Genomic DNA, 25,073 nt, shown 5'->3' with positions numbered 1-25,073 from the left:
TTAGTTCTTGATTTCCAACCAGAAATCTCTTTGAAAATGCATCCATATGAAGAAGAGATCAACTTTTTGCTGGAGCACCCCCCACTGTTAGTGAAGCTGTTTACTAATCATCTAAATTCGGACATGGGCAATTCTTATTTATGGATAAGGACAAAGCATCAACTAGAGTCTCTTGCCGAGACACTAAGTAAGGAAAAGGTTTTTGCCGTTGATACAGAACAGCATAGTCTCCGGTCATTCCTTGGATTTACTGCTCTAATGCAGGCAAGCTCTAAAAAACATATTTTTATTTGTAACACTAAAACCTTATGCATACCTTAAGCTTTTGAATATTGTATGTTTGAACAGATTTCTACTCAGAAGGAAGATTTTTTGGTGGATACTATCGCTTTGCATGATGATATGGGCATTTTGCGGCCTGTTTTTGCAGACCCCTCTATTTGCAAGGTAGAGAACCACATTATTTTTTTGATTGACTTAAAAATGGTAGATAAATTAGTTTTTCAATTTACAGGAATTAGATTTTGAGTTTGTTTTTGCCAGTGTGATGATTCAGTTTTTTTATTTTTTATTTTTTATTTTTCTATTTTCTCTGTATTTCTTCTGATGAAAAGTGCTGAATATATTTCAAATGCAGACTCATTCATATAATAAAGATCCGTGTGTTTTTTGTTTGTAGAAAACATTTTTTTGTGACAGCATTAGGCACTGGCCATTGTTGATGATTTTATTTTGTTTTATTTTTCATCAGGCATCTGTTTTTTTTTTCTAATTATGGATAGTTTAAGTATTTCAATATCACTTTGTTAAATATAAATATATTCCCATCTATATTTATTCCGTTAGTTGGATTCACTGTTAGAATGGAATGACAAAGTCCATCCTTTTGTGTTGAGAAGCACACTTTTGCCAAAATTTCTCTATCATGCAAGCTAAAATCTTTTTTACTCATCTGATTTATATGCTTGCTGGGCATTGTAACTAATTTTCAGTCCCTGAAGCTCCATTGGAGGAAGACATGCACGGATTTAGCACTCTTATAAAAAACAATTTCTAAGTCTCGAATTAAATTAATCTGTCATGGCTTGAATGCGAGCTCAAGGAACTATTCTCATCTCCGCTTCTTGGTGTAACTTCGATCCACAATAAACCAGTCAATTCAGCCCAACTTTATGGAAACCGTAGGTTAAACTTGGTTCCGTGTTTTTCAAAAGCTCTTATTTTTAGTCAATTTTTGTTTTCAAAAGTTTCATCTCACCAACTAGATCCTTAAAAGAACTAGATATTTTTTTTTAAGTTAATTTGAAAAAAAAAAAAAAAAGAAGAGACAGTTCTTTCTTTTATATATTGATATTTTTAACAGATTGATAAAGAAAGCATTATTCATTTATGAGCATTAATGTGTGATTAGTTTAGACCATCTATTAATTGACCAATTAAGCCTTAAACCTGATAATTCCTGCATTTTAATGTTATCTTTCAGTTTGTGGTAAATCTAAATCAAATTGAGGCGAAGGTTTCTGAAACAGTATGAGTTGGCCAGGTTCTGTTTTGAACAAGAACCAAACCAACTCGACCCATTTATACCCCCACGCCTATCTCGACTACATAGTATAAAATTTATTTACTTTATGGTTTTAAGAGGGGATGCTAGCTTAATTTAGTCTTGTTCTTGGCAACTTCTTTACCCATTTTTCCTTCTATTTTTTCGCACTTCAAAAATTCTCTTATTTTTATGTAGGAAATATCCCAATGGAATTGTTATGCTTCAATACCATATACTTATATTATGCGTCTCATTTAATGCTTTATATTGTTCTGTGGCATGTTTAATCATGTTTCACACTCCGAATTTTATCTTTAGAAGACCGATAGGCTTTTACCATTAACTGGTTGGGATATTCATAAAGGGAAGAGTTGAAGCTATTCTCTGACGCTGGTTGTTCGGGGTCATCTGAACCTTCTTATTGACTCTAAATCATGGTAATTTGGTCAATTTAGGAAACATTCCTTTTGTAAAATGTTGGTAAGAAGCTGAACTTCGTCGCGATGAAGTAAAACCTACATTGGATGGGTCTCAGATTCATATCTGCATCTCTTAGGTTTCTCAGATTATTTATATTAAATTAATCCATGGACTTGGTGTTGGATATTTCAAAAGCAAAAGTTGAATACTGTATTGGATTCGCCAAATGGGGAACCCAACTTTTAAAAAATTCAAAGATAGATGTTAAATATGTTTGGATTTGAGACAAATCAAAATTGTATGTCATACATAGTGTTATAGAATGATCATTATTCCTTCATGCATCTTTCACGCATTTATGGTAAATATGTACGTGCATGAGTATACCTACATGTCCATGAATGTAAGTTTTTTGTCTTGCATACTTTTTTAAACTTTTTAAATTATTGCAGAAACTTTTACCAAACATTCATTGCATATCCCTTCTGCATATTTTATCCTATTTCTCTGCTGCTCTGCACGCCTGTAATTTGTAAGAATACCATTTTCTTTCCATTCATTGTGCTCATATTCTTAGATTTTCCGATACAGCAGATAATTGCAAACGACTCAACAAGTTTTTGCTTGTCATAGTTAAGAAATGATTGGCATAAAAATTTAACTAGCATTTCGATCTTTGTGCTTTAATTTGCATAGCAGCATGCTTTTTTTTTTAAGGAAATAATTACATACAGAGCACAAGAAACATTGCTATTTACAAATCAGGCATCTAGGTGATTTTTTAAACGATGAATGGATGCATTTATGCGTGCCATGATCAAATCATTGTGAATTTGATAAAAATAAAATGTGGGTTGGGGTTGTATCATGACCTTTGATATTTGAGTGAGAATTTGAAAAATGGATGAAAAAGGGTTGATTTGTAAATAGCAATGTTTTTGGTGCCGTGTATTTAATCCCCTTTTTTAAATTTATTACAACCATGCTTCATCTTATTTTAAAATATATTTTTGGAATGTGAGGAAATTGTTTATTCTGTAGGTATTCCATGGTGCTGATAGTGACGTCCTCTGGCTTCAGAGGGACTTCCATATATATGTTGTGAACATGTTTGATACATCAAAGGTGATCATTATTTCTCTAATCATGCTCCAATTTATTACTTTATTGCATTGTCTTTCATCTTTATTTCATTTCACAAATAATATTACTTTTATTCTACTTCAGAAGAAGATATCTCATGATGTAACGTGTAGCATTTGCAACCCATGAAAGATGCATTCTTACTTTTTGGCTTTTGGAAATTAACGTGTAGCATTTGCAACCCATGAAAGATGCATTTGATTTTCCCTGTCACCTAAAGTCTTACTTTTTGGCTTTTGGAAAATTTTCCTTATTTTATGTGAATATTTAAAAGTTTGGATTAGTTGCAACTATAGTTGGTTCATGCCATAAAGCTTAATAATGTGATTTTGAAGCAGCAATAACTTTCTCCGACTGCCATAAAATTTCATAATTAATTAATGTGGTTCTAGGTCTTGGATTTCAAGCAACAAACGTCGACCATCTGATGATACGGTTAGGAGTGTAGATGTTTTAGATTCGACTTATGTTAAGAAAGGCAGGGGTAGACATTGAAAAACTTGGGCATATTGTATAAAAATGATCTTAATTTATTAGAATTCAACGAAAATATGCCATTCAGTAGGACGCAATGGACAAAAATGATTCATATTAGTGGGATAAAGGCTTGTTGTTGTTTCTAGGGCTTGGATTTTGGTTGTTTATAGATTAAATGCAATTCTCATGTATGCAAGGGAAAGCTGAAGCCTATAAAAGCTCATCTGTATTACACATATTTATGCTCTAGCTCATGTTGTGTCAATTTATTCCCTTTTAGTTTTTCATTGAGTCAATTGTCAGTCATGGGATCTTTAAAGTTCTTCAATTCATTTTTTAGGCATTAATCATAAATATGAGTTTCTGCTCATATGCTACGATTAAATTTCTTATATGATAAGTGAAAATGAGTCCATACATGGAAGACTACTCAATGCATAAGAGGCGTGCTTGAGAGCTCTTGAAGCAACTCAAAAGACGTATAATAGAAAGAAACTATAACTAATAAAAAAGTAAATGAATCAATTTTAATATTAATTTTGAATATTAAATCTGAGCAATAAAAATTGTAGGCGCTATGGGCGTTATGCTATGCACAATTGCCCTTTGCTAATATATAAATTGCGCACTGTTTTAATGTCATTTGCATCCACATTTGGACATCACAACCGGCCACTGATATTTGACTTGTATCTCTTGACGTGGGAAAATATGCAGCTGGATAATTGTTCCATACAGGTTTATGCGATAACATAGGTTTACAGTTTATTTTAGTAAGGTTCAATATGAAACTGTGCAAGCAGATTCTAATATATTATATGAAACTGTGCACAAGATCCTTCACTATTTTCTATTCGTCCATATGCTCTTTTTAGATAATTTGACCTTGTTTAGAAACTATGCAATTTATTTATAATCAGTGTTAGCTTATCGGTAATTTCTTCTAGCAGGCATGTGAGGTTCTGTCAAAACCACAGAAATCATTAGCTTTCTTACTCGAGACATATTGTGATGTGCTAACTGACAAATCTTTACAGGTTTGCATATTTATTCATTTAATTTTGGAAATTTTAAAATAAAAATTTTGTGTACATTGTTAGATATTTAATTTCTTAGATTGCGAGATTCATCCTGTAGCATGGGTATGTTATTTTTGTAATCATCTTCTGAGTACAGGAACAGATTCTCTAGTTGTCAGCTTCTCCCCATGTTTCTTTTCTCTTGTTTTTTTTCCAAATATTGCAAAGCGGAATAATATTACTACAAAGATTCATTTCCGCACAACTACTTTTGTCTTTGTTGCAATTCTAACCTTCTAGGTTCATGCAACTTATGGAAAAAATTACTTGATTGCTCCAATATGCATGTCATGTCATAGTATTTTCGTTAAATTTTCATTATATTATTATTTTTAGTATTATTATTATTAATATTATTATTATTATTTTAGTTTAGGTTTTTCTTAATATCCATGAGCAATAGGCTCTTTTGTCTTTGGTTAGGATACGTTAATTATTGGTCTTACCATGCAGGATCTTCTTTAAATAGAGATCCAATGGCCTGTGTAAAAATAACTCTTTGATTGAGGAATGATTTATTTGATGAAGCCATCGATGTTTCATTGTTTCTTTCTCTGTTGATTCAAGCGGCATACTTTGATCTCCCCTGGTTATGAACGCAAAATACTTCCTCCTCTTTTAGTTTTCTATGCGGAGTTCTTTCTTGCTTTCTAGGGTTTTAGAAGAGTAATGCAGGAAGAACATGGAATGTGTCATGTTTTAGTTATTTGGTTGAGTTATTATTATATTTCAATTTTTATTACTTTTTTATTTGTAGTCTATTTTAATTATCATGGGTAATTTGATTATTTATTATTTCTTTAGAATGTATGTAATATTGTATTGAAAAAAAAAATTTTAATTTTTAGGTTGGTTCGGAATAACTGTCCCGATAGTTTACTTGGGAGACAAACGTCTCTCTCTCCCAAACCAAAGGAAATTAGAAGCAATAACAAGAGTCGAAGGTGAGGGAGGATTGAGGGCTTAATCTGTTCAAGTGAGGATCAATTGTGTGTGGGAAGGATATTGTAAGCAGTGGACATTGACACATGCAAGGAAGCAGAGTGTGAGTGTGGCGTCGCTTGCAAGTGTCTCGTTGCGGGAAGGAGTTGGGAGCCATTGTGCGTGGTGAGGAAGAGAAATAGGGGTATCGTGTGCGGGATACTGAGTGGTCTCGTGTGCTAGAGTTGTCGAATGAAGCGGTGTAGTTGTGCATGTTACATACTATGAGCCGCCGGTCTCGGGAGAGGCGATTGCGCTCAGGAGCTGAAGCCAAGTTGAGTGGTAGGGTTTTCCATGAAGAAGAGAGACTTGTGTGCAAAGGGAAGAGAGGCGGAGTCTCATGCAGCTCTTGTGCGAAGATATGAGAAGAGGGCTTTGTTTGCGGGGACGATCTAGTCGAGCCAAATAACATGAATGTAATTTTTGAGCAGATTGATATAGGCTGAACCGAGCTTATAAAGGAAGGTGAGGGTTTGTTTTTGGTAGAATTTTTATGTTAAATTGAACGCATAACTAAATATTAATAATATTTTTTATACTAATTGAAATAATCACCACATTGGAGCAGCATACAACCTGAGCACTACCTATCATCAGATACAACCCTAATAGGGGAGAAAGATGCTGACAACAGAAATCTGAAGCATAAGCTTTACCTAAACACAACAAATAACATATATATAGTCTTAAGGTAAAGAGGAGTGAACCCCACTCCAAATAGGAGGGAACCATGTGCAATGAAGGATCACTCGAATCTCTCCCACCTAGATCGTGTCGGTCGCGTGTGGCCCTTGCTATTCACCTCAATTGGCCCCACCTTTGAAGGGCAGGCTGAGGTGTGACAGAGGCGAAAATTTCAATCAGACTAAATTCTTACCAACACTGGTCATGATTTGCAGAATTAAGACCCAGTGGTTGATGAACTAGTCTTACTAAATTGCCATAAATATTCGTGATACATTGTGTCACACCCCAACTAACCCCTTGATAGGGTCACTCATGGTGTAACAAAGGCTGACAATTTGATCAAATTAATTCTTACCAACACTCGTCCTGACTTGTATAATCATGATCCAATAAGTTATGAATTAGTTTAACTAGATTGCCGCAATATACATGATACATTACATTTTATAATTCATTCACATACATACTCAGAAGCATGAAAATCAGATGATATAAAATATAAAAATCACACAGAGTTGCTAAATTCAATATAGTAAAAATATGTACCCAAAACATATGTACAAAGCTTCCAAAACTATCGTGCAAAAGTTGTACAGAGACACACCTGACTACTCGCCCCGGTGCTCTTTGCCCCTACTTGGAAGGTAACAATGAAGAATGGACAACAATATATTCAGAGAAATAATCAGGGCTAATATAAGATTTTATACATGAAAAAAAAATAATGTGCATACTTGTATAAAATTATACATTTCTACACACAAATCATACTATTATAATATAGTACATGAAAAAAAGAGCAGGTACAGAAATCAGGACTGCAGTGTAACATGTAGGTCGTAAGCATGAAATTATAAATATAATAAAAAATATGCTCATAAGCATATTTATAATATATCATAGCAATGTCATTTCATAAATGTCATATCATAATAATATTACTTGTTTAATGTACAGGGTTCACCTATTTTTATGTCTTTTCATCATAGGTCGTCACCCTACCCCAAAAGCCATATAAACTATTGATAAATGTTGGGCTTCCCCCAAAATAGCAGTTATCGAGTCTCATAATGCCCATAGTTCTCTAACGTTCTATTACCGCCTAATCCCAATGATTCTCATAGTTTTGTCCCCGTATAATATCAAGAGTCGGGAATATTACATTTCTGTATAATGTACTTGCAAACACTCATTTAATTGTCTACTCATAGCATTACTCGTGACATCTAAATTATCACTCTTACATCAAGCATTTATCAAACATTACTTATATTATAGATATATACATGAAGCAGAACCAATGAATACATGCAAAAAATTGATATTATATGCATAGTCATATGTACCATAGCCTGATCTTAGAATTACATATATTGTAAGAAAAGTAAACCTAGCCTGATCTTAGAATTACATATATTGTAAGAAAATTCTGTGGGCATTATGAGACCCTATGAACTTATGTTATAGAATTACATAACAGTATTAAACCTGCATTCATACTTCCAATTGCATGTATCCATTTATAATATGCAGGAAGTTCTAAATGCTTTCGTGTCAAAATAAAAATAAGATGAAAATTAATAGAATATTATTTTTCTTAAATTTGTACGAGATTATTTCATCTAACTTGACGAAACAACCCTACGACGAGTGCACACATGCTCGTCTCGAGCTTGTCGCTTCATATAGATGCCCTAGGGCTTGTAGACAACATACGATTTCATAAAACTTTGACTCAAAACATGCATTAACCCAAAAATAAGCATTAAATGCTAAAACATACCTCAAATAGACTTCTCGGCATAACAAATCCGTCTGAAATCGCCTAATTTTCTTTTTTATCACCTCCAACCACACCTTTATGCTGATTTGTGCTGGAACTTTTACGGAAGCTCACAGAAGACTTTCGACGCTTCCGACATAATCGACGCCTCGAAGGCTACTAGAAATGCTATTTGCATGAAAAACGAAGCAAAAGTCAAAACGGAAGTGTGAGGAAAGAAATGAAAGTATCAGTTGATGTGAGAGGGACTCTTACCCTTAGATTTCACCCCAAAGCTTCAAATTGCAGGCTGCGACTGCCCTCTGCGCTGCTCGGTCGCTTGTTCGTGCCTCTTGCATTGTAGCAAGGGTCGCAATTTTCAGCCGAGCCACTCTCGAGAGCTGCTGTGAGGGAGAGGGAGAACTGTGAGAGAAAATCGGGAGAAAGGGGAGGATTTTGAAACTCTGGAAGCCTTTCAACCGACACTAGTGATACTTATCGCTTGATAGGTCGGTTAGCCACAATAGCTAAGGTTTAGGATTAAAATTAATTTGGGCAGTTAAGGTTTATTTAAGGTAATTATTCTTATAACTTCAATATTTTATAGTTATCACTCCATTTTTAATTCATATATTGTACTTTATATCAATTTGCTCGATTTTATGTGTAGAATTTTATAATCTTCAAGCAAATTCTAAGATGTGCGAAATTTGTGGTATTTTTAGAATTTGTCGAACTTGATTTCTCGAAATTTAGACGTAACACATTGCATTTCATAATTCATTCATATTCATACTCGGAAGTATATAAAATCTTATCATCAAAGTATGTATCTATATAGAGCTGTTAAATTCAACATAATAAAAATACATAATCAAAAGCTGTAAAGCTCTTAGAACTATACAATGCAAAAGCTATACAAATCACACATAGCTACTCAACTTGGTGATCATTTTTCTTTCTTGAAAGACAAAGATAGAGTGAGAACAACGAATTCAGCAAAATAATCAATGTTAAACTATTATTTTATATACGGAAAAGAAACATGTATGCTCATATAAAACTATATATGTCTACTCACAAGTCACAATGTGCTGTAATCATATATAACATGAAAAAAGTAGGTAGCATAGAAAACCATGACTGCTATATAAAACATGTATAGTTATAAGCATGTAATCATTAGCTTGTACATAGTAATAAATCATAGCAATGTCACCATAGCATAACAATGTCAATTATAAATGCATATGACTCAACTATTTTCATGTCGTATCATATCATAGGTCATCACCCTTACTTAAAGGTCATATTAATTATTGATAATGGTTGGCTCCCCAATATAACAATTATCAATTGCTTCCCTTAATATTAATAGTTTCTTACATTTTGTCACCACCTGATCACAATAGTTTTCAGAATTTCGATGCCATCTGAACGTCAGGAGTCATACCAAATCCCTGCATAGCATACTTGTAAGCGCTTATGTAATACTCAACCCATAACATCACTTTTGATATTTCTTAAAGTATAATACAAATTAAAAACATTCATAGACATTTCATATATTCTATATATGAATCATAATAAATGAATATCTATAGACAATTAATTTTATAAGCATATTCATATGTATCATAACACAATCATAACATAACATCACAGTTATTATAAAAAGAAATCAGTTTACATTCATATATTCAATGCATGTATCCATCCACAACATGTAGGAATTTCTAAATGCATCAGTGTCAAATGTAGAATCACATGAAAATCTATAAAAAATTATTTTTCTTAAGTTAACACGATATTATTTCACCCGACTTAACGGAGCAGTCTTATGACAAGTTTCCCCACGCTCAGCTTAAGCTCGCCGCATTGAGTAAACAACCTCGACATCATGAGAATCGTAGAAATTCATGAAATTTTAGCTCATATTGTGATTAAACTCATGTCATGACCTAAATGCTAACACATCTCAAATGAGATTCTCGGCATAACCAATCATTAACCAAACTTGCCTATTTTACTTCCCCCTTCCTTTTAAACCCTTAATCCTTTCCTCTTCTCGATGATTTTTTGCCGAAATACTTTACATGAGCCCACCAACCAATTTCATAGCTTCCTACACAAGTTCGTATCCGCTATGACGACCAGAGACGAAAAAGTGCACAAAATTGAGACAAAGGTCAAAATAGAAACACAGGGAAGGAAATGAATGTCTAGAATAATAAAAAAAAGATTCCTACTTTGATTTCACCCTTGAAGCTTGAATATGCATCCCATGGCTCTCTGATGCGCGCGACTACTGTGTTGTCCCCTTGCTACAGTACCTGAGTGGGAATCCTCTAGGAGAGCGAGTGAAGTGAGGGAGAGGAATGGGAGTGCGACACTTTATCGGGATCCTACCTCCCATCTCAGCTGCTTGATTTAATCGAGCCCTTGCATGTGCTTAGAAGCGTGCAAAGGTCGGCTGGCTATAGTTCATAGGCGTGATTAAGGAAAGATTAGGATAAATATGTGTTTAGTTAATTTAATTAAACTTAAACTTTCAAATTTTGTGTAATTTCTTTCATAATTCACATACAACATTTTTTTATCAAATTGATCGATTTGAAGCATAAAATTTTATAAAAATAATTGGTTGAATTTGGTGGGATGCGAAATTTGTGGTAATTTTAAAAAAATGGGAAACTTTACCTGATTTCTCGAAATTTTGGGTGCTGTAGCTCTCCCTTGTAAAATTTTCGTCCTTGAAATTTCTGACTTTACTTGAATAGAGGGATATTTTTGTCGCATTGTTTCTTTTTCCCATGTAGCTTCTTTTTAGGTCATTGCTTCACTTTATCTTGACAAAAGGAATCTGTTTGTTTCTCCTATTCTTAATATTAATTTCTATAATGCTATCAGGCTCTTCAATGCAAATTTAATTTTTCTGTATTTCTATGTCTTCAGGTGAAATCCTTTGGTCTGAATTTAAAACCCATTTCCTCCACATTGAAATATGAAGCACATGTTGAATAACTAACATGTCCACATGTAGCGCTAGCCTATAAGCAATAAAATCAATCATTTTTATAATTTCAAAATGATCGATGTAATTGAGACCAAACTTGCTTCCCTGACCAAAGCTAACTGTGCATTTCATTGGCTTGACTTTAAAAAATATGAAACCTCTAATTTTAAATTCAATTGCTTTGTGCTTTGTGTCGTAATATTTTTGTTATTGATTCTCTGATTAATCTGATTTTCTCTGTAGCTTCATCAACTAAATCAGGACCTAACATTTGAAGTACACTCACTTCAACTCAACTCAATGAAGTTCTATATTTCTTGTCATATAGTGCTTTATAAAGAGTCATTTTGATATTAAATTGATAGCCATTGTTGTAGTCAAATTCGATCATTGGAATGTGACCTTCCTAACAACCTAAAAAGTCGAGAACATAAAGCCGCAACAAATCTTAAAATATTTGAATTGTTCTTTTTGATTGCATGTCGGTTTGTGGATGAAATGCTGTGTTGAAATGCAACTGTGCACCCAATCCTTGCTGAATGCCTTTCTACAACCTTGACGTAAATCTTTCATCCCTGTAAAAAATGATGATTTTTAGAACAACGTGCAATATGGTAATTTCTTTGCCATTCATTTTGGCTAGCTTTTCAACTGAATCTGTGACATGGGGCTACAGAGGCTGACCTGTTCTCGGTCTAGCTTGGTTGGATCGGTTGGCCTTCAATGGGGGCTGCCGCCTTTCTTCCCCTTCTTTTCCCTTTGCTTCTATTCTCCCTTTCCTTTCTCCATCTTTCCTTCTGATTTTTAGAACAACGTGCAATATGGTAATTTCTTTGCCATTCATTTTGGCTAGCTTTTCAACTGAATCTGTGACATGGGGCTACAGAGGCTGACCTGTTCTCGGTCTAGCTTGGCTGGATCAGTTGGCCTTCAATGGGGGCTGCCGCCCTTTCTCCCCCTTATTTTCCCTTTTCTTCTATTCTTTCTTTCCTTTCTCCATCTTTCCTTTTCAGCACTTGTCAATTTTGAATTTCTATTATTTTTATCAGTCTTTGCTTATTCTGAATTCTTGCTATTATAAACATTGCCTAAATTATAAATTCTTATTATTTTTATTCCCTTCCTTATTTTAAAACATTGCATAAAATAAATTCTAAGTCTCATTATAAATAAGAGGTGGTATGCTTTGAGTTTCTCAATTTTTTCACTCAAGTGATTTCTAAATCCAGATTTCCGCCCCCGACGTTGTTCCCTTGAAGGGTTGTATTTGAAGGTGAGGAAGTGCTCCAATTGCCCCTCGTTTTAGGTGGTGTCTTATTATTTTTATTCCCTTCCTTATTTTAAAACATTGCATAAAATAAATTCTAAGTCTCATTATAAATAAGAGGTGGTATGCTTGGAGTTTCTCAATTTTTTCACTCAAGTTATTTCTAAGTCCAGATTTCCGCCCCCGACATTGTTCCCTTCAAAGGTTGTATTTGAAGGTGAGGAAGTGCTCCAGTTGCCCCTCGTTTTAGGTGGTAGTGGTGATCGTCTCTAAGGTTCGAATGGTGCTTCGACTGTAATTCGACCCCAACAAGACATTTATTTTACCATACTTTGTTTTCCCTGCTGCCATTTCAGAATCCAACAATCACAACCCCTCTTTCACTGTTTCCAGTCACCTTCCTGCTCCCGTCAAGCCACCACAGCCCCTCTTCTACTGCTGCCAGCCCTGCTCCTCTCAGGACTCCTTACACCTACTGTCTTCCTCATCGACCACCTACCAACAACCCTTCCAACTCCTCCCTACCGCTAGACGACCCTCCCAGCAGCCTGACAGCCTTACTGCCTCCTCCGGTTCCTTTCCAACTGGTTGCCCGTCCTCTCCAACCCCTTCAAGCCACCCGTCCGACTCCTCCCAACACCCACCAACCTTCCTAGCCTTTTCCCCGTGGCTGCCAACACTGCTGATCCATCCTCGCTCTGTCGTACCCATCGCAGAGGGTTGTTTCTATTTTATGTTATTGCCTTTTCCTTAATTTCAACAGTTCCCATTGTCCTTTACTGTTTACCTGTGCTATGTTATTCTTATTGAAGAGCCGTCACTGTAATCTTGTGGCTTCTCGTAATAATAGTTGCAATTTTGAGTCGTGGTTTGGGTTTTCTATCGATATCATTTGATTACAGAGCTAGCCCAACCCTAGTCTTATCCTAGGGGTTCTAACATTCGTCCCTACCTGAGCTAACACAGCAACTTTTTTTTTTCTCTTTTCTCATACCTGTGCTATGTTATTCTTATTGAAGAGCCGTCACTGTAATCTTGTGGCTTCTCGTAATAATAGTTGCAATTTTGAGTCGTGGTTTGGGTTTTCTATCGGTATCATTTGATTACAGAGCTAGCCCATCCCTAGTCTTATCCTAGGGGTCCTAACATTCGTTCCTACCTGAGCTAACACAACAGCTTTTTTTTTTTCTCTTTTCTCGACTTGTCATTCTTCTCCGTCGTTTCCCTTTTCTATTTTTTTTCCGTAGATCCCAAACCTTCAATCATGCCTCCAAGAAGAAATATGCCCGAACCTACTTTGGAAGAGATACGACGAGAGCTTCGTTTCCTCCAACAGAGATTTGCAGAGATTGAAGAAATGACACAAGAGAAGTTACCTTCGATCAAGACCTGGAGAGTCGAAGCGGGGAGAGAGGAGCATTTGAATCCCTTCCATTGGTATAATTTCAGCGATGAAGAAGTCATATCACATCGTTTTGAAATCCAGTATCAGAGGAGGCCTAGAGACGGATACCTGCATCCCTCCCACACGAAAACTTTTTAAGAATAAATATCATTTAAAGGACACCGAACCACAAAATTAGGGTAGATTTGCTCGATTTTGAGGGGGGACATGGATCCAGATGAATTCATTGAATGATTACAGGCAGTTGAGTGCATCTTCAAATACAAAGAGGTGTTCGAAGAGAGGCGCTCAAATTAGCTCTGATCAAATTGAAGAAAAGTGCCTCCCTATGGTGGGAGAATGCACAACGAGAGAGGAGGTGAGAAGGTAGCAATAATATTACTAGGTTGGAGAAAATGAAGAAAACCATGGAGAAGAAATATCTTTCCTCTCATTATTGTCTGGATATGTTTCTGAAATGCCACAATCTGCAACAGAGGAACCTTTCATTGGAGTTTACTGCTCAGTTCGACCATTTATAGCTGAAATGCAATCTAGCAGAGCCAGATGAGAATACAATAGCTAGATATCTTGGGGGCTTGAAGCCTAGTATTGACAATGTGGTGCAGCTACAGCCGTACTAGATGTTTGGGGATGTTCATACACTAGCACTGAACATGGAAAGACAGCAGAAGCAGAGCCGAAAGCCACCACTAGTAGAGCCAGATGAGAGTACAATAGCCAGATATCTTGGGGGCTTGAAGCCTAGTATTGACAATGTGGTGCAGGTACAGTCGTACTGGATGTTTGGGGATGTTCATACACTAGCATTGAACGTGGAAAAACAACAGAAGCAGAGCCGAAAGCCACCACCAATCATACAATCATCCATAGTTGGAGACACCGGCCGGAGCTCGCCGCAAGGAGTTGAGAAAATATGTTCAGATACGGATAAATCCATCCCCAGTGAGAAGAAGCTGGCTACAATACTCGCTAGAAAATGTTTCAGATGCCATGGATTTGGGCACATAGCCTCCAGCTCCCCGACGACCTGAGTTATATCAGACAACTGAGGACCAGAGTGAGATACATCATCTTCCCTCATATGAAAGTGAGACTTGTTATTCGAAGGTTCCTACAAACTGATATGCATACAAGGGATTCTCAGTGGCTTTGTTACAATGTTTCTGCACCTGTTGCACTATAAACGGGAAGGTATGTCATCTCATCATCGACGGAGGAAGCAATACGAATTTGGCATTGACACAGATGGTGGAGAAATTGGGGCTCAAGACTCACAGACATTCCCAGTCATATTACTGATGTGGTCGAAAAAGGAAAGCAGGATCAACATTGACCGGTAATGCCTTGTAGAGTTTTCGACAGGGAGTTAGTTGCAGGATCAGGTATGGTGTGATGTGGCCCCTATGGATATCTGCCCCCTTATGCTATCGTGGCAGTTTGACCGGAAGATTCAATATGATTGATTCAAAAACACATATTCCTTCACCAAGAACGACAAACACATCTTTCTACTTCCTTTGGTAGAGCTCGGGGACACAGGAGCCCTTACCGATAGAGTAGCGGGACCAGTTTTAGTGACAGACTATTCTTTACATTATGGTCTCCACCGTGCGAGAAATTTCAGTCCCGGGAGGTTGGACCGAGATAGAGGTACGCTCACAAGAGCTTTAAGAGATAGTACAATCTACAATGACACCCAAGTACTGTCAGGATTAAAGACAAGGAACCAGAAGCTTAGACGATCGAGGTCAAAGCTCCCACAATCCCAGGAGACTGACACGGGGCTATGGTTGCTCGCCGATTCTCGGCTAAGTAGCTGGTTCTCAAAAGGGGGGGGGAGGGTTGTCGTCCATTCTTTCCCTTTGCTTTTCCTCCTATTCCCTCTTTCCTTTTCCCATCTTTCCTTCCTAGCACTTGCCAGTTAATTTTATTAGTTTTTGCCTATTCTAAATTCTTCCTATTATAAACATTGTCTAAATTATGAATTCTTATCTTTTTTATTCGTTTCCTATTCTAAATTCTTCCTATTATAAACATTGTCTAAGTTATGAATTCTTATCTTTTTTATTCGTTTCCTTATTTTACAACATTAGCTAAAATAAATCTTAAGCCTCATTATAAATAAGAGGTGGTATGCTTGGATTTTCTCAGTTTTTGGAGTTAAGTGATTTCTAAATTCAGATTACCGCTGCCGACGTTGCTCCCTTCAAGTATTGTATTCGAAGGAGAAGAAGTGCTCTGGCCGTCCCTCATTTTAGGTGGTGACCATCTTCAAGAGTCCGAGTGGTGTTCCGGCTGTAGCTCGACCCCGACAAGACATTTATATTACCATACTTTCGTTTCTCTGCTGCCATTTTTGAATCCAACCACTACAACCCCCTCTTCCACTGTTGTCAACCACCTTCTTGCTCTCGTCCAGCCACCATAGCCTCTTCCAATGCTGCTAGCCCAAATCTTTCCCTTAGGACTAGTGTCAAAAATTGACCCAACACACTAACACAACTTGAACTTGACTCGAAAAATCCTAGTTAGGGTTGACCCGAATGATTTTCGAGTTGGGTTCAAATCGGGAAATTTGACTTGTTTATTATTCGAGTCGGGTTTAGGTTGAACCCAAAACCCAAACATGACCCGAATAAGCACCATATTTTGGGTCGGGTTAGCGGGTTCAAGTTTTAGTTTTCGAACCCGTTTATTATTTGGGATTGGTTCATGTTGACCTTATTTGGGTCGGACCTGAATTCGACCCGCTGACCCAAATTGACATCCTACTCAAGACTCTTTCCAACTGCCCTCTTTCTCATCGACCTCCTTCATACAGCCTTTCCAGCTCCTCCCTGCCTCTAGCCGACCCTCCTAGCAGCTTGCCAGCCTTGCTGTCCTTCTGGTTCCTTTCTAGCCGACCCTCCTAGCAGCTTGCCAGCCTTGCTGGTTCTCTGGTTCCTTTCCAATAAGCCACCGGTCCTCTCCAACACCTTAAAGCCGCCTGTCCGACTCCTCCCAACAGCCACCAGCCTTGCCGCCTTTTCCTCGCTGCTGTTCTATGCTTGCCTTGTTGTACTCGTCACATAGGGCTATTTTTGTTTTATGTTATTGCCTTTTCCTTAATTTAAGCAGTTTTTATTGTTATTTACTCTTTACCTGTGCTATGTTATTTCCTGTTGAACAGTTTTCATTGTAACCTTGTGGCATTTTGTAACAATAGTTGTAATTTTGAGTTGTTTTGGTTTTTCTCCGATATCAATCTGTGTGCTTGATTGGCAAATAGTTACGTGATTTTGTTAGCCTATCAATGACCTAAATACTGTCATGACCTTGCTCGAATCGAGGAAATCTTATAACAAAATCCATAGTAATTTTTTTTAATTTTCATTAAGGTATTGGTAATGATTGTAGCAATTTGCTGAGTCTTGGATGCTCGACTATTGAGATACATATTCAATAAGTATGACATATCTAACATCTTTCCTGATTGGTAATGATCTGAAAAGTTTGACATTGAGATACATATTTAACATTATTTTTCTTCACACTGGGTCACCACAATTCTAATTTCAATTTCTTGTATATTTTGTGTTGTCTTGATGAATTGTGTAGTTTGAACGATGAGTTTCATCTAACATTTCATGTTTCAAATTAGAATCAATAGGTACCCATAACTGAAGATTATCTTTGATAATACCATATTCATCAACTATCATATCTAACATCTTTTCTGATTGAAATTGACTTAGTAGTTTCAGATATTTACGGTTAAGTTTCTGAGTTGCCTTACTTCTATCTATCAAAGTTTCATCAACTATCATATCTAACATCTTTTCTGATTGAAGTTGACTTAGTAGTTTCAGATATTTACTGTTAACTTTCTGAGTTGCCTTACTTCTATCTATCAAAGTTGGTTGCACTCTCAGCTGATGTAAATATCCCATATCATTTGATATTCTGATTTCCAATTGCAAGGCTTCAAATTCTTTAATCATCTGTAGCTCTTGAGTAATAATCCAACTTGTACTACTTGTGAATTTATTGCTCAAAGCATCAACAACCACAATTGCTCAGCCAGGACAATATTGTATATTCAAGTCATAGTCTTTGATCAGGTCTAACCATCTTCGTTGTCTCAAATTCACATTTTTTATGTGAAAATGTATTTTAGACTCTGATGATTAGCAAAGACTTGAAATGCCACATCATACAAGTAATGTCTCCAACTTCTGAAAGCAAACACTACGACTGCTAGCTTCAGCTCATGCATCTTATAGTTTCTTTTATGCTGCTTCAACTGTCTAGATTCTTAAACTATCACTTTTTGTATTCTACATTAGAATGCAACTCAAGCCTCGCAACGATGCGTCATTGTAAATTTGGAACCCTTCAATACTTGAAGAAACTGCTAACACTGGAGTAGTAGTCAAATATTTCTTCAAATCTTGAAAACTACTTAAATTGGACGTCTTTTCTCATAAGCTTGGACAAAGGCATAGCTATCTGTGAAAAACTTTTTACGAATCTTCTATAATATCCAGCCAAACCAAAAAAATAGTGTACCTTAGAAACATTCTTTAGAGTAGGCCATTCCATAATTGGCTTCACCTTCCGAGGATCTGTTGCGATTCCTTGGGTGCTAATAATATGTCTCAAAAATGCAATGCTTCACAGCCAAAATTCACATTTTGGCAATTTTGCATGTAATTAATTCTGCATCAACAATCAGATGCTTAGCATGATCGTCGTTAGATTTTGAATATATCAAAATATCTTCAATAAAAATAATCACAAACTAATTTACATGAGGCTTGAAAATTCTATTCATCAAATTCATAAATGCAACAGGAGCATTAGTTAAACTAAATAACATAACAAAGAATTCATAATAGTCATACCTGGTCCTAAAATCTGTTTTAGTTATATTTGCCTTTTTGACTTTGACCTGACGATATCCCAATCTCATATCAATTCAAAAAAATACAGTAGCACCTTTTAATTGATCAAATAGATCATCAATCATGGGTAAATGATATTTGTTTTTTATTGCTACATTGTCCAGTTCTCTGTAATCAATATATAGTCGCATCGATCTGTCTTTCTTCTTGATGAAAAATGTTGGAGCACTCTAAGGTGAATTATTTGGCCTAATAAAATCTTTATCTATTAGTTCCTACAATTAACATTTTAATTCTTGTAATTTCTTCGGAGCCATCCTATACGAAGACTTGAAAATTGAAGGTGTCCCTGAATACACATCAATGCCAAACTAAACTTCTCTTTCTGGTAGCGACCTTGACAATTCTTCAGAAAATATATTAGAAAACTCGGCAACGACCGGAAAACTCGGCAACAACCGGAATGTTTTGCAATTCAAGCACATCTTTATTCAACGCCTCTAATTTGATCAGAAATACTAGTTCATCACTTTTTAAATATTTTCCAAATTTCACTGTACTAATCAAGGAAGAATGTGCATTTCAATCATATAAGATATATAATCGCTTTCACCAGACAATCTGAGTTTACCTCGCCTTTTCCAGCATTCAATTATAGCAAATTGCTTTATCAACTAATCCATCCCCAATATAACATCGAAAGTCTAAATTGGTATTACATTCAACTATGCTTGCAGCTTCTTGTGATCAATATTAACATGTACGATATTGTCTATTTGTATAAAGAACACTTCTCAAATGCATTATAACACACAAACAAGAGTAAAATGCATAATATAAACATGGAAACTGACAACAAACTCATCAAAAATAAAATAATGTGATACATTTGAATCGAATAAAATAATGTCAGACTGAGCTTGAATTAGAAACATACATGTAACAACTTAAGATTCTTTGGCTTCCTAAGGTGTAATTGCAAAAAAAATTGGGTTTTTACCGATTCCTTAGTTCTGCGCTTCGAAGTTTCACCCTTTTCTTGCATTGAAGGCTTTCATAGAAATTGAATTTTGCTGGACTGGCTGTCTTCCAAAAATTTTCTGGGCTGTCTTTATTCTTGAATTATCTGTGTCCTGTTTTATCTCATCTTTTCTTGTAAACAATTCATTTGAAGATGTCCTGACTGTCTATATTTGTTGCACTTTCTTGAACCCAACAAACACCGCCCAAAATAACTTCTTTAGAACTTTTCACAAATTGGCTTTTCTATTTGAGGTTATTTCTGCTTACTTTCTGATTTAATTTTCTTACTTTGAAAGTATTTTCCTTTGCCAAAATCTTTTTGCTTACTTACCTGAGGTTGCTACCGCTGACTGAAAAATTCAGCTCATTTTTAATTTTTCTGGCCTTTTCAATTAGCATAGAGAAATCATTGATTTCGAATGATGCCAAAGTCAACCTCAACTAGTTTTTGAGACCACATAGAAATTTGTGTATTTTTCATCTTGTGTACTGACATAATGAGGTGCATTTCTGGATAGAGAAGTAAATTTTGCCTCATATTGTATAACTGTCTCGGAACCCTGAGTTAGATTGAAGAATTTGTCTTTCAACGTTAATTTGGCTGAAGGCAAAATACATCAATCTTTAAAGACTTTGACAAACTCATTCCACCGAATTTGTGGAAGAGGTGTCGGCTAAAATTTTTCTCTATGCAGCTCCTGCCACTATTTTTTTGTCTTGCTTCATGGCTAGCATTACTCTTCTATTTTTTGGACAAATCATACCATCCATAATTTTTTCAGATTTTAAGTAGCCAATTTTCAGGAATTGTAGGTTCACTGACACCCTTGAATGTAGGTGGTGTTAATGTCTGAAATATCTTCAAGTGTTGATCCACTTCTACCCTAGTTTCATATTCGAGCCCTGTCCTAGTGAAGGTTCCTTCAATGACAGTCACTTTATCAACAACATGTGATATCAGTTGAATGATGACATGTAACTTTGTTGCTTTGATTTCCCATTTGTCTTGTTCTGATTTTCATTTTTGTTCAATATATCTTCAGATCTTACTAAATGCTCTGCACTTGGCCTAAGAGAGCAGCTCTCAGTATTTTTTAATTCTCCTTTGAGCATATTCATATGTATTTGTTCAACTTCTCATTCGAATGCAATATATGATATAATAACTTTATCATGGATGCATGATATCTTAAGTCATTTGAGTTGCCCACCCCAGATTCATTAACCTATAGTTCTGTATAAATCAAATCATATTTGATCTCATTCTTACTTCTTCAAAATCCAACACACTTTCACCTTTCCTTTTGATTCAATAAAAATGTTCTGATACAACTTGCTATCACACCTCAACCAGCACCCCTTTAAGGGTCGGTTGAAGCGCGACAGAGGCGGACGATTTGGTCAGACTAAATTCTTACTAGCATTTATCATGACTTACAGAATCAGGACCCAATGGATGATGAACTAGTTTAACTAAATTTTTGTAAATATACGTGATACATTGCATCTAATATATCATTCATATTCATTCTCAGAAGGGTAGAAAATCATATCATTAAAATATCTCTACAAAACTGCTAAATCCAACATAATTAAAGTACGTAACCAAAAGCTGCACAAACTTCCAAAACTATGCAGTGCAAAAGCTCCACAAATCACACTGAATACTCACCCTGGTGCTCCTTGCCCCTGCCTTTTCTTGCCCCTGCCTGAAAGGCAACGCAGAGTGAACAACAATGAGCTCTTCGAAATAATTAAGGCTAAAATAAAAATTTATACACAGAAAAGAACTAACGTGCATGTTCATATAAAACAACTTATACAAGTCACAACATCCTAAAATTATATAAAACATATAAAAAAAAACAGAAAGTTCATAACTGTTATATAAAACATATAGTCATAACCAGGTACAGAAAAGAACTAACGTGCATGTTCATATAAAACAGCTTATATCTACACACAAGTCACAACATCCTAAAATTATATAGAACATATAAAAAAAAACAGAAAGTTCATAACTATTATATAAACATATAGTCATAACCATGCTCATAGTCATGTAATTATAACAATGTCATCATAACAATGTGACTTGTAAATGTATAAGTCTCAACTATTTTAATGTTTTGTTATATCATGGGTCATCATCCCCCCAAAGACCATATTAACTATCGAAACTATTGATAAATGTTGGCCCCCTACATAGCAGTTATCAATAGCCTCTTTATACAACTCACCGCCTGATCACAAGGTTTTCTAGAATTTCGATCTCATCTGAACACCAAGAGTCGGGAATATCATATCCCTACATAGCTTACTTGCAAGCACTCTTGTAATAATCTATCAATAACATCACTTGTGACATATCTTAAAATATAGTACACGTAGCAAACATTCATAGACATTTTATATTTTGTATGTATGAATCATAATAAATGAATACCTGCAAACAATTATTTTCATAAGTACTTTTATGTTTCATAGTATGATCATAACATAGTAATATCACAAGTATCATAAGAAGAAATCAGCTTGCATTCATACATTCAATGCAGAATTTATCCACAATATGAAAGAATTTCTAAATGCATTAGTGTCAAACGCAGAATCACATGGAAAACTATTGATAATTTTTTCTTAAGTTAGCACAAGATTATTTCACCTGACTTGACAGAACAACCCTACGATGAGCTTCCTCACACTTGTCTTGAGCTCGCCGTTTCGAGTAAACAGCCTGGACATCATAAGCATCATAGAAATTCATGAAATCGTAGCTCATATCGTGATTAAACTCATAACATGACCTAAATGCCAACACACTTCTCAAACAGGTTTTTCGGCATAATCGACCCTTCACCAAACCTGTCTATTCCACTTCCTCTAATACTCTTCTATTCTCGCTGATTTCCCGCCAAAATCTTTTACGAAAACCCACCAAACAATTTTGTAGCTTTCGACGCAACTCGACTACTATGACCGAAAATGAAAAAGTGCACAAAATTGAGGCAAACGTCAAAACATAAACAAGAGGAAGGAAATGAATGTCTAAAATAATAATAATAAAAAAGATTCATACCTTTGATATCGTCCCCGAAGCTTGAATTCACAACCAGCTGCTCCTTGACGTGCGCGTGACTACTGCGTTCGCCCTCGCCACAGTATCCAAGTGAGAATCCCTCCAGGCGAGCGAGTGAAGTGAGGGAGAGGAATGGGAGTGCGACACTTTATCGTGATCCAACCTCTCATCTCAGCGCTTGATTAAATCGAGCCCTTGCATGTATGTATAACTGCGCAAAGGTCAGCTGGGCATAGCGCATAGGCGGGATTAGGAAAAAATTAGAATAATAAAGTGTTTAATTAATTTAGTTAAATTTAAAACTTCTAAATTTTATCTCTCTCATTTCATGCATAATTCACATACAGTATTTTATACTGAATTGATCGATTTGAAGTGTAAAATTATATAAAAAAATTCGGTTGAAGTTCAGGGAATGCGGAATTTGGAGTACTTTTAAAAAATTGCCGAATTTTTACCTGGCCTCTCAAAATTTTGGGTGTTACACTTGCCACACCCGTACGGGCCTTGTCGCCTCTGCGTTGGCATAGGCGCCCCCACGTCACCCTTAATTCCTGCTTTTGAGGAGGTATAACAGCTTTCTTTCAAAGAACGGCCTGCACATGGAGCTGCTGCTGATATCCATCCTTGCATCTCCCTGCCATTGTGATGTAACTGCTCCTTCATATCAGAATCATTCATTATTTCTATATCTCTACCTTTGTTGATATATATAGACTAATATTAGACTAATATTCCACTCTGTTCAAAATATAATATACTTGCAGATTTCATACAGTATACTTTCTTGCTTCACTTCATTTCTGCATTTCTGTATTCTGCTTACATTTCCTGTAATGAGTCACTAACCTTGTTCTGTTTTGCTTCAATTTTTGGCTTTCTGGCGCTTCATTATCTTTTTGCTTGGTGCTTAATCATGTGTAAACATGTTTGCTGAAAAACATCATTTTGCCTGGGCATGGCTGTTGAAGCTTTTTGTTTTCTATTATTTGAATCATTTCTTAAAATGTTTGCTAACAAACATCTTAAGCTTTTTGTTTTATGTTATTTTGTCTCAACTTAAGCTATCTAAAACTAATACAAGATATGTTTATGTAAAAATTAAAAATGCTAGTTCTGGAATTTTTTCGAAATGGGTTTATGAATGCATAGAATTTTTAATTTGTCTAATCTTATACTATATTTATTTTTCGCGGATATCTACTGCTTATTGTGTTTTCATGTTATATTTTATTATAAAATGCAGCGTGAAGACTGGAGACAACGTCCACTATCTGCAGAAATGATTCAATATGCCCGTACTGATGCTCACTATCTATTACGCATTGCTGATTGTCTAGCCGCAGAGCTCAGGAGAGGACTTGGTATTGTTTTACCTTCTTCCAAGTTGAATTAATTTTAAATTCACAAATTTGAGATTTTAGGTGGGGTGGGCATGAGTTTCAAACAATTTAATTATTATCTTTTTGTTCATACTCTAATTTAGCAAAGTTTAGTATTGCTTGAGAGAAAAAAATCATTAGTTCCCTGTATTTACCAAAAACAATAATGCCTTTCCGAAGTCTAAAAGAATCTTGATTGCCTTGAGCTTACCTTCACGTGCTGACAGAGAATGTTCATAATAATCAGCTCAAAACACTAAGGCCCCGTTTGGGGCAGCTTATAAAATGCGAGCCTACACTAAGGCCCCGTTTGGGGCAGCTTATAAATGCGAGCCCGTCTTGTTTGATTCGTGCGTTACGGGCTGCATTTTGGGAAACAACTTATTTGATTGCTTAATAAACGCGATCGCGGGATTGATCTCGTGGCCCACATTCGTTTGGTTAAGTTTTACCCCGTTGCCCTCGACCTCACCTCTCTCGTGTCTCATTTGCCCTCGACCTCTCCTAGCGTCAATCGATTGCTCTCGCTTTCTCCTCTCGTGTCTCAATAGCGTGGATCACTCTCGGTACTCTTTCTCGCACCTCTATCCCTCTCACACGTATGGTTCGCTTTCTCCTCTTCCTCCCCTCTACGATCTCTGTTTACTGAAGTTATTCCTGTGGTAATTTTTTATGAAATGACTTTCTTTCTGTGATTTTTTGACTTTCTCAATTGATTGAGTTTTTGAGGTTGGTTTTTTTACTGAGAATTTGATGAATGGATGAAATTGGGTTGTTGATTTGTTCCGGAGCATTATTACGAGTGCCTTGACTGTAATTGCCTAAAATCTACATTGCTTACTGTTTTTATTTTTCTTTGTTTGATCTTCAATCTGACAAATGACTAGAAGAGCATGCTTTATATATATATATGCCTGGTC

The 25,073-nt window shown here is 35.9% G+C and overlaps 1 protein-coding gene across 1 annotated transcript in view; it reads left to right on the top strand.

The window, feature by feature from the left end:
* The window catches only part of LOC110020151 (protein RRP6-like 3), a 121,998-nt gene that overhangs the window by 22,519 nt on the left and 74,406 nt on the right, over positions 1–25,073 (top strand). The window contains exons 2-6 of the mRNA XM_020718152.1: positions 23–264; positions 349–447; positions 3,008–3,091; positions 4,537–4,623; positions 24,018–24,135. Coding sequence (XP_020573811.1) covers positions 23–264; positions 349–447; positions 3,008–3,091; positions 4,537–4,623; positions 24,018–24,135 — 630 coding nt within the window. The remainder of the gene's footprint in view (positions 1–22; positions 265–348; positions 448–3,007; positions 3,092–4,536; positions 4,624–24,017; positions 24,136–25,073) is intronic.

This window comes from Phalaenopsis equestris, unplaced genomic scaffold (genome assembly GCF_001263595.1).
Source record: "Phalaenopsis equestris unplaced genomic scaffold, ASM126359v1 Scaffold000094, whole genome shotgun sequence".
In the NCBI taxonomy this organism is placed as follows: Eukaryota; Viridiplantae; Streptophyta; class Magnoliopsida; order Asparagales; family Orchidaceae; genus Phalaenopsis; species Phalaenopsis equestris.
Note: the sequence above shows the minus strand (reverse complement) of the source record. Positions and strands in the feature narration are given on the sequence as shown.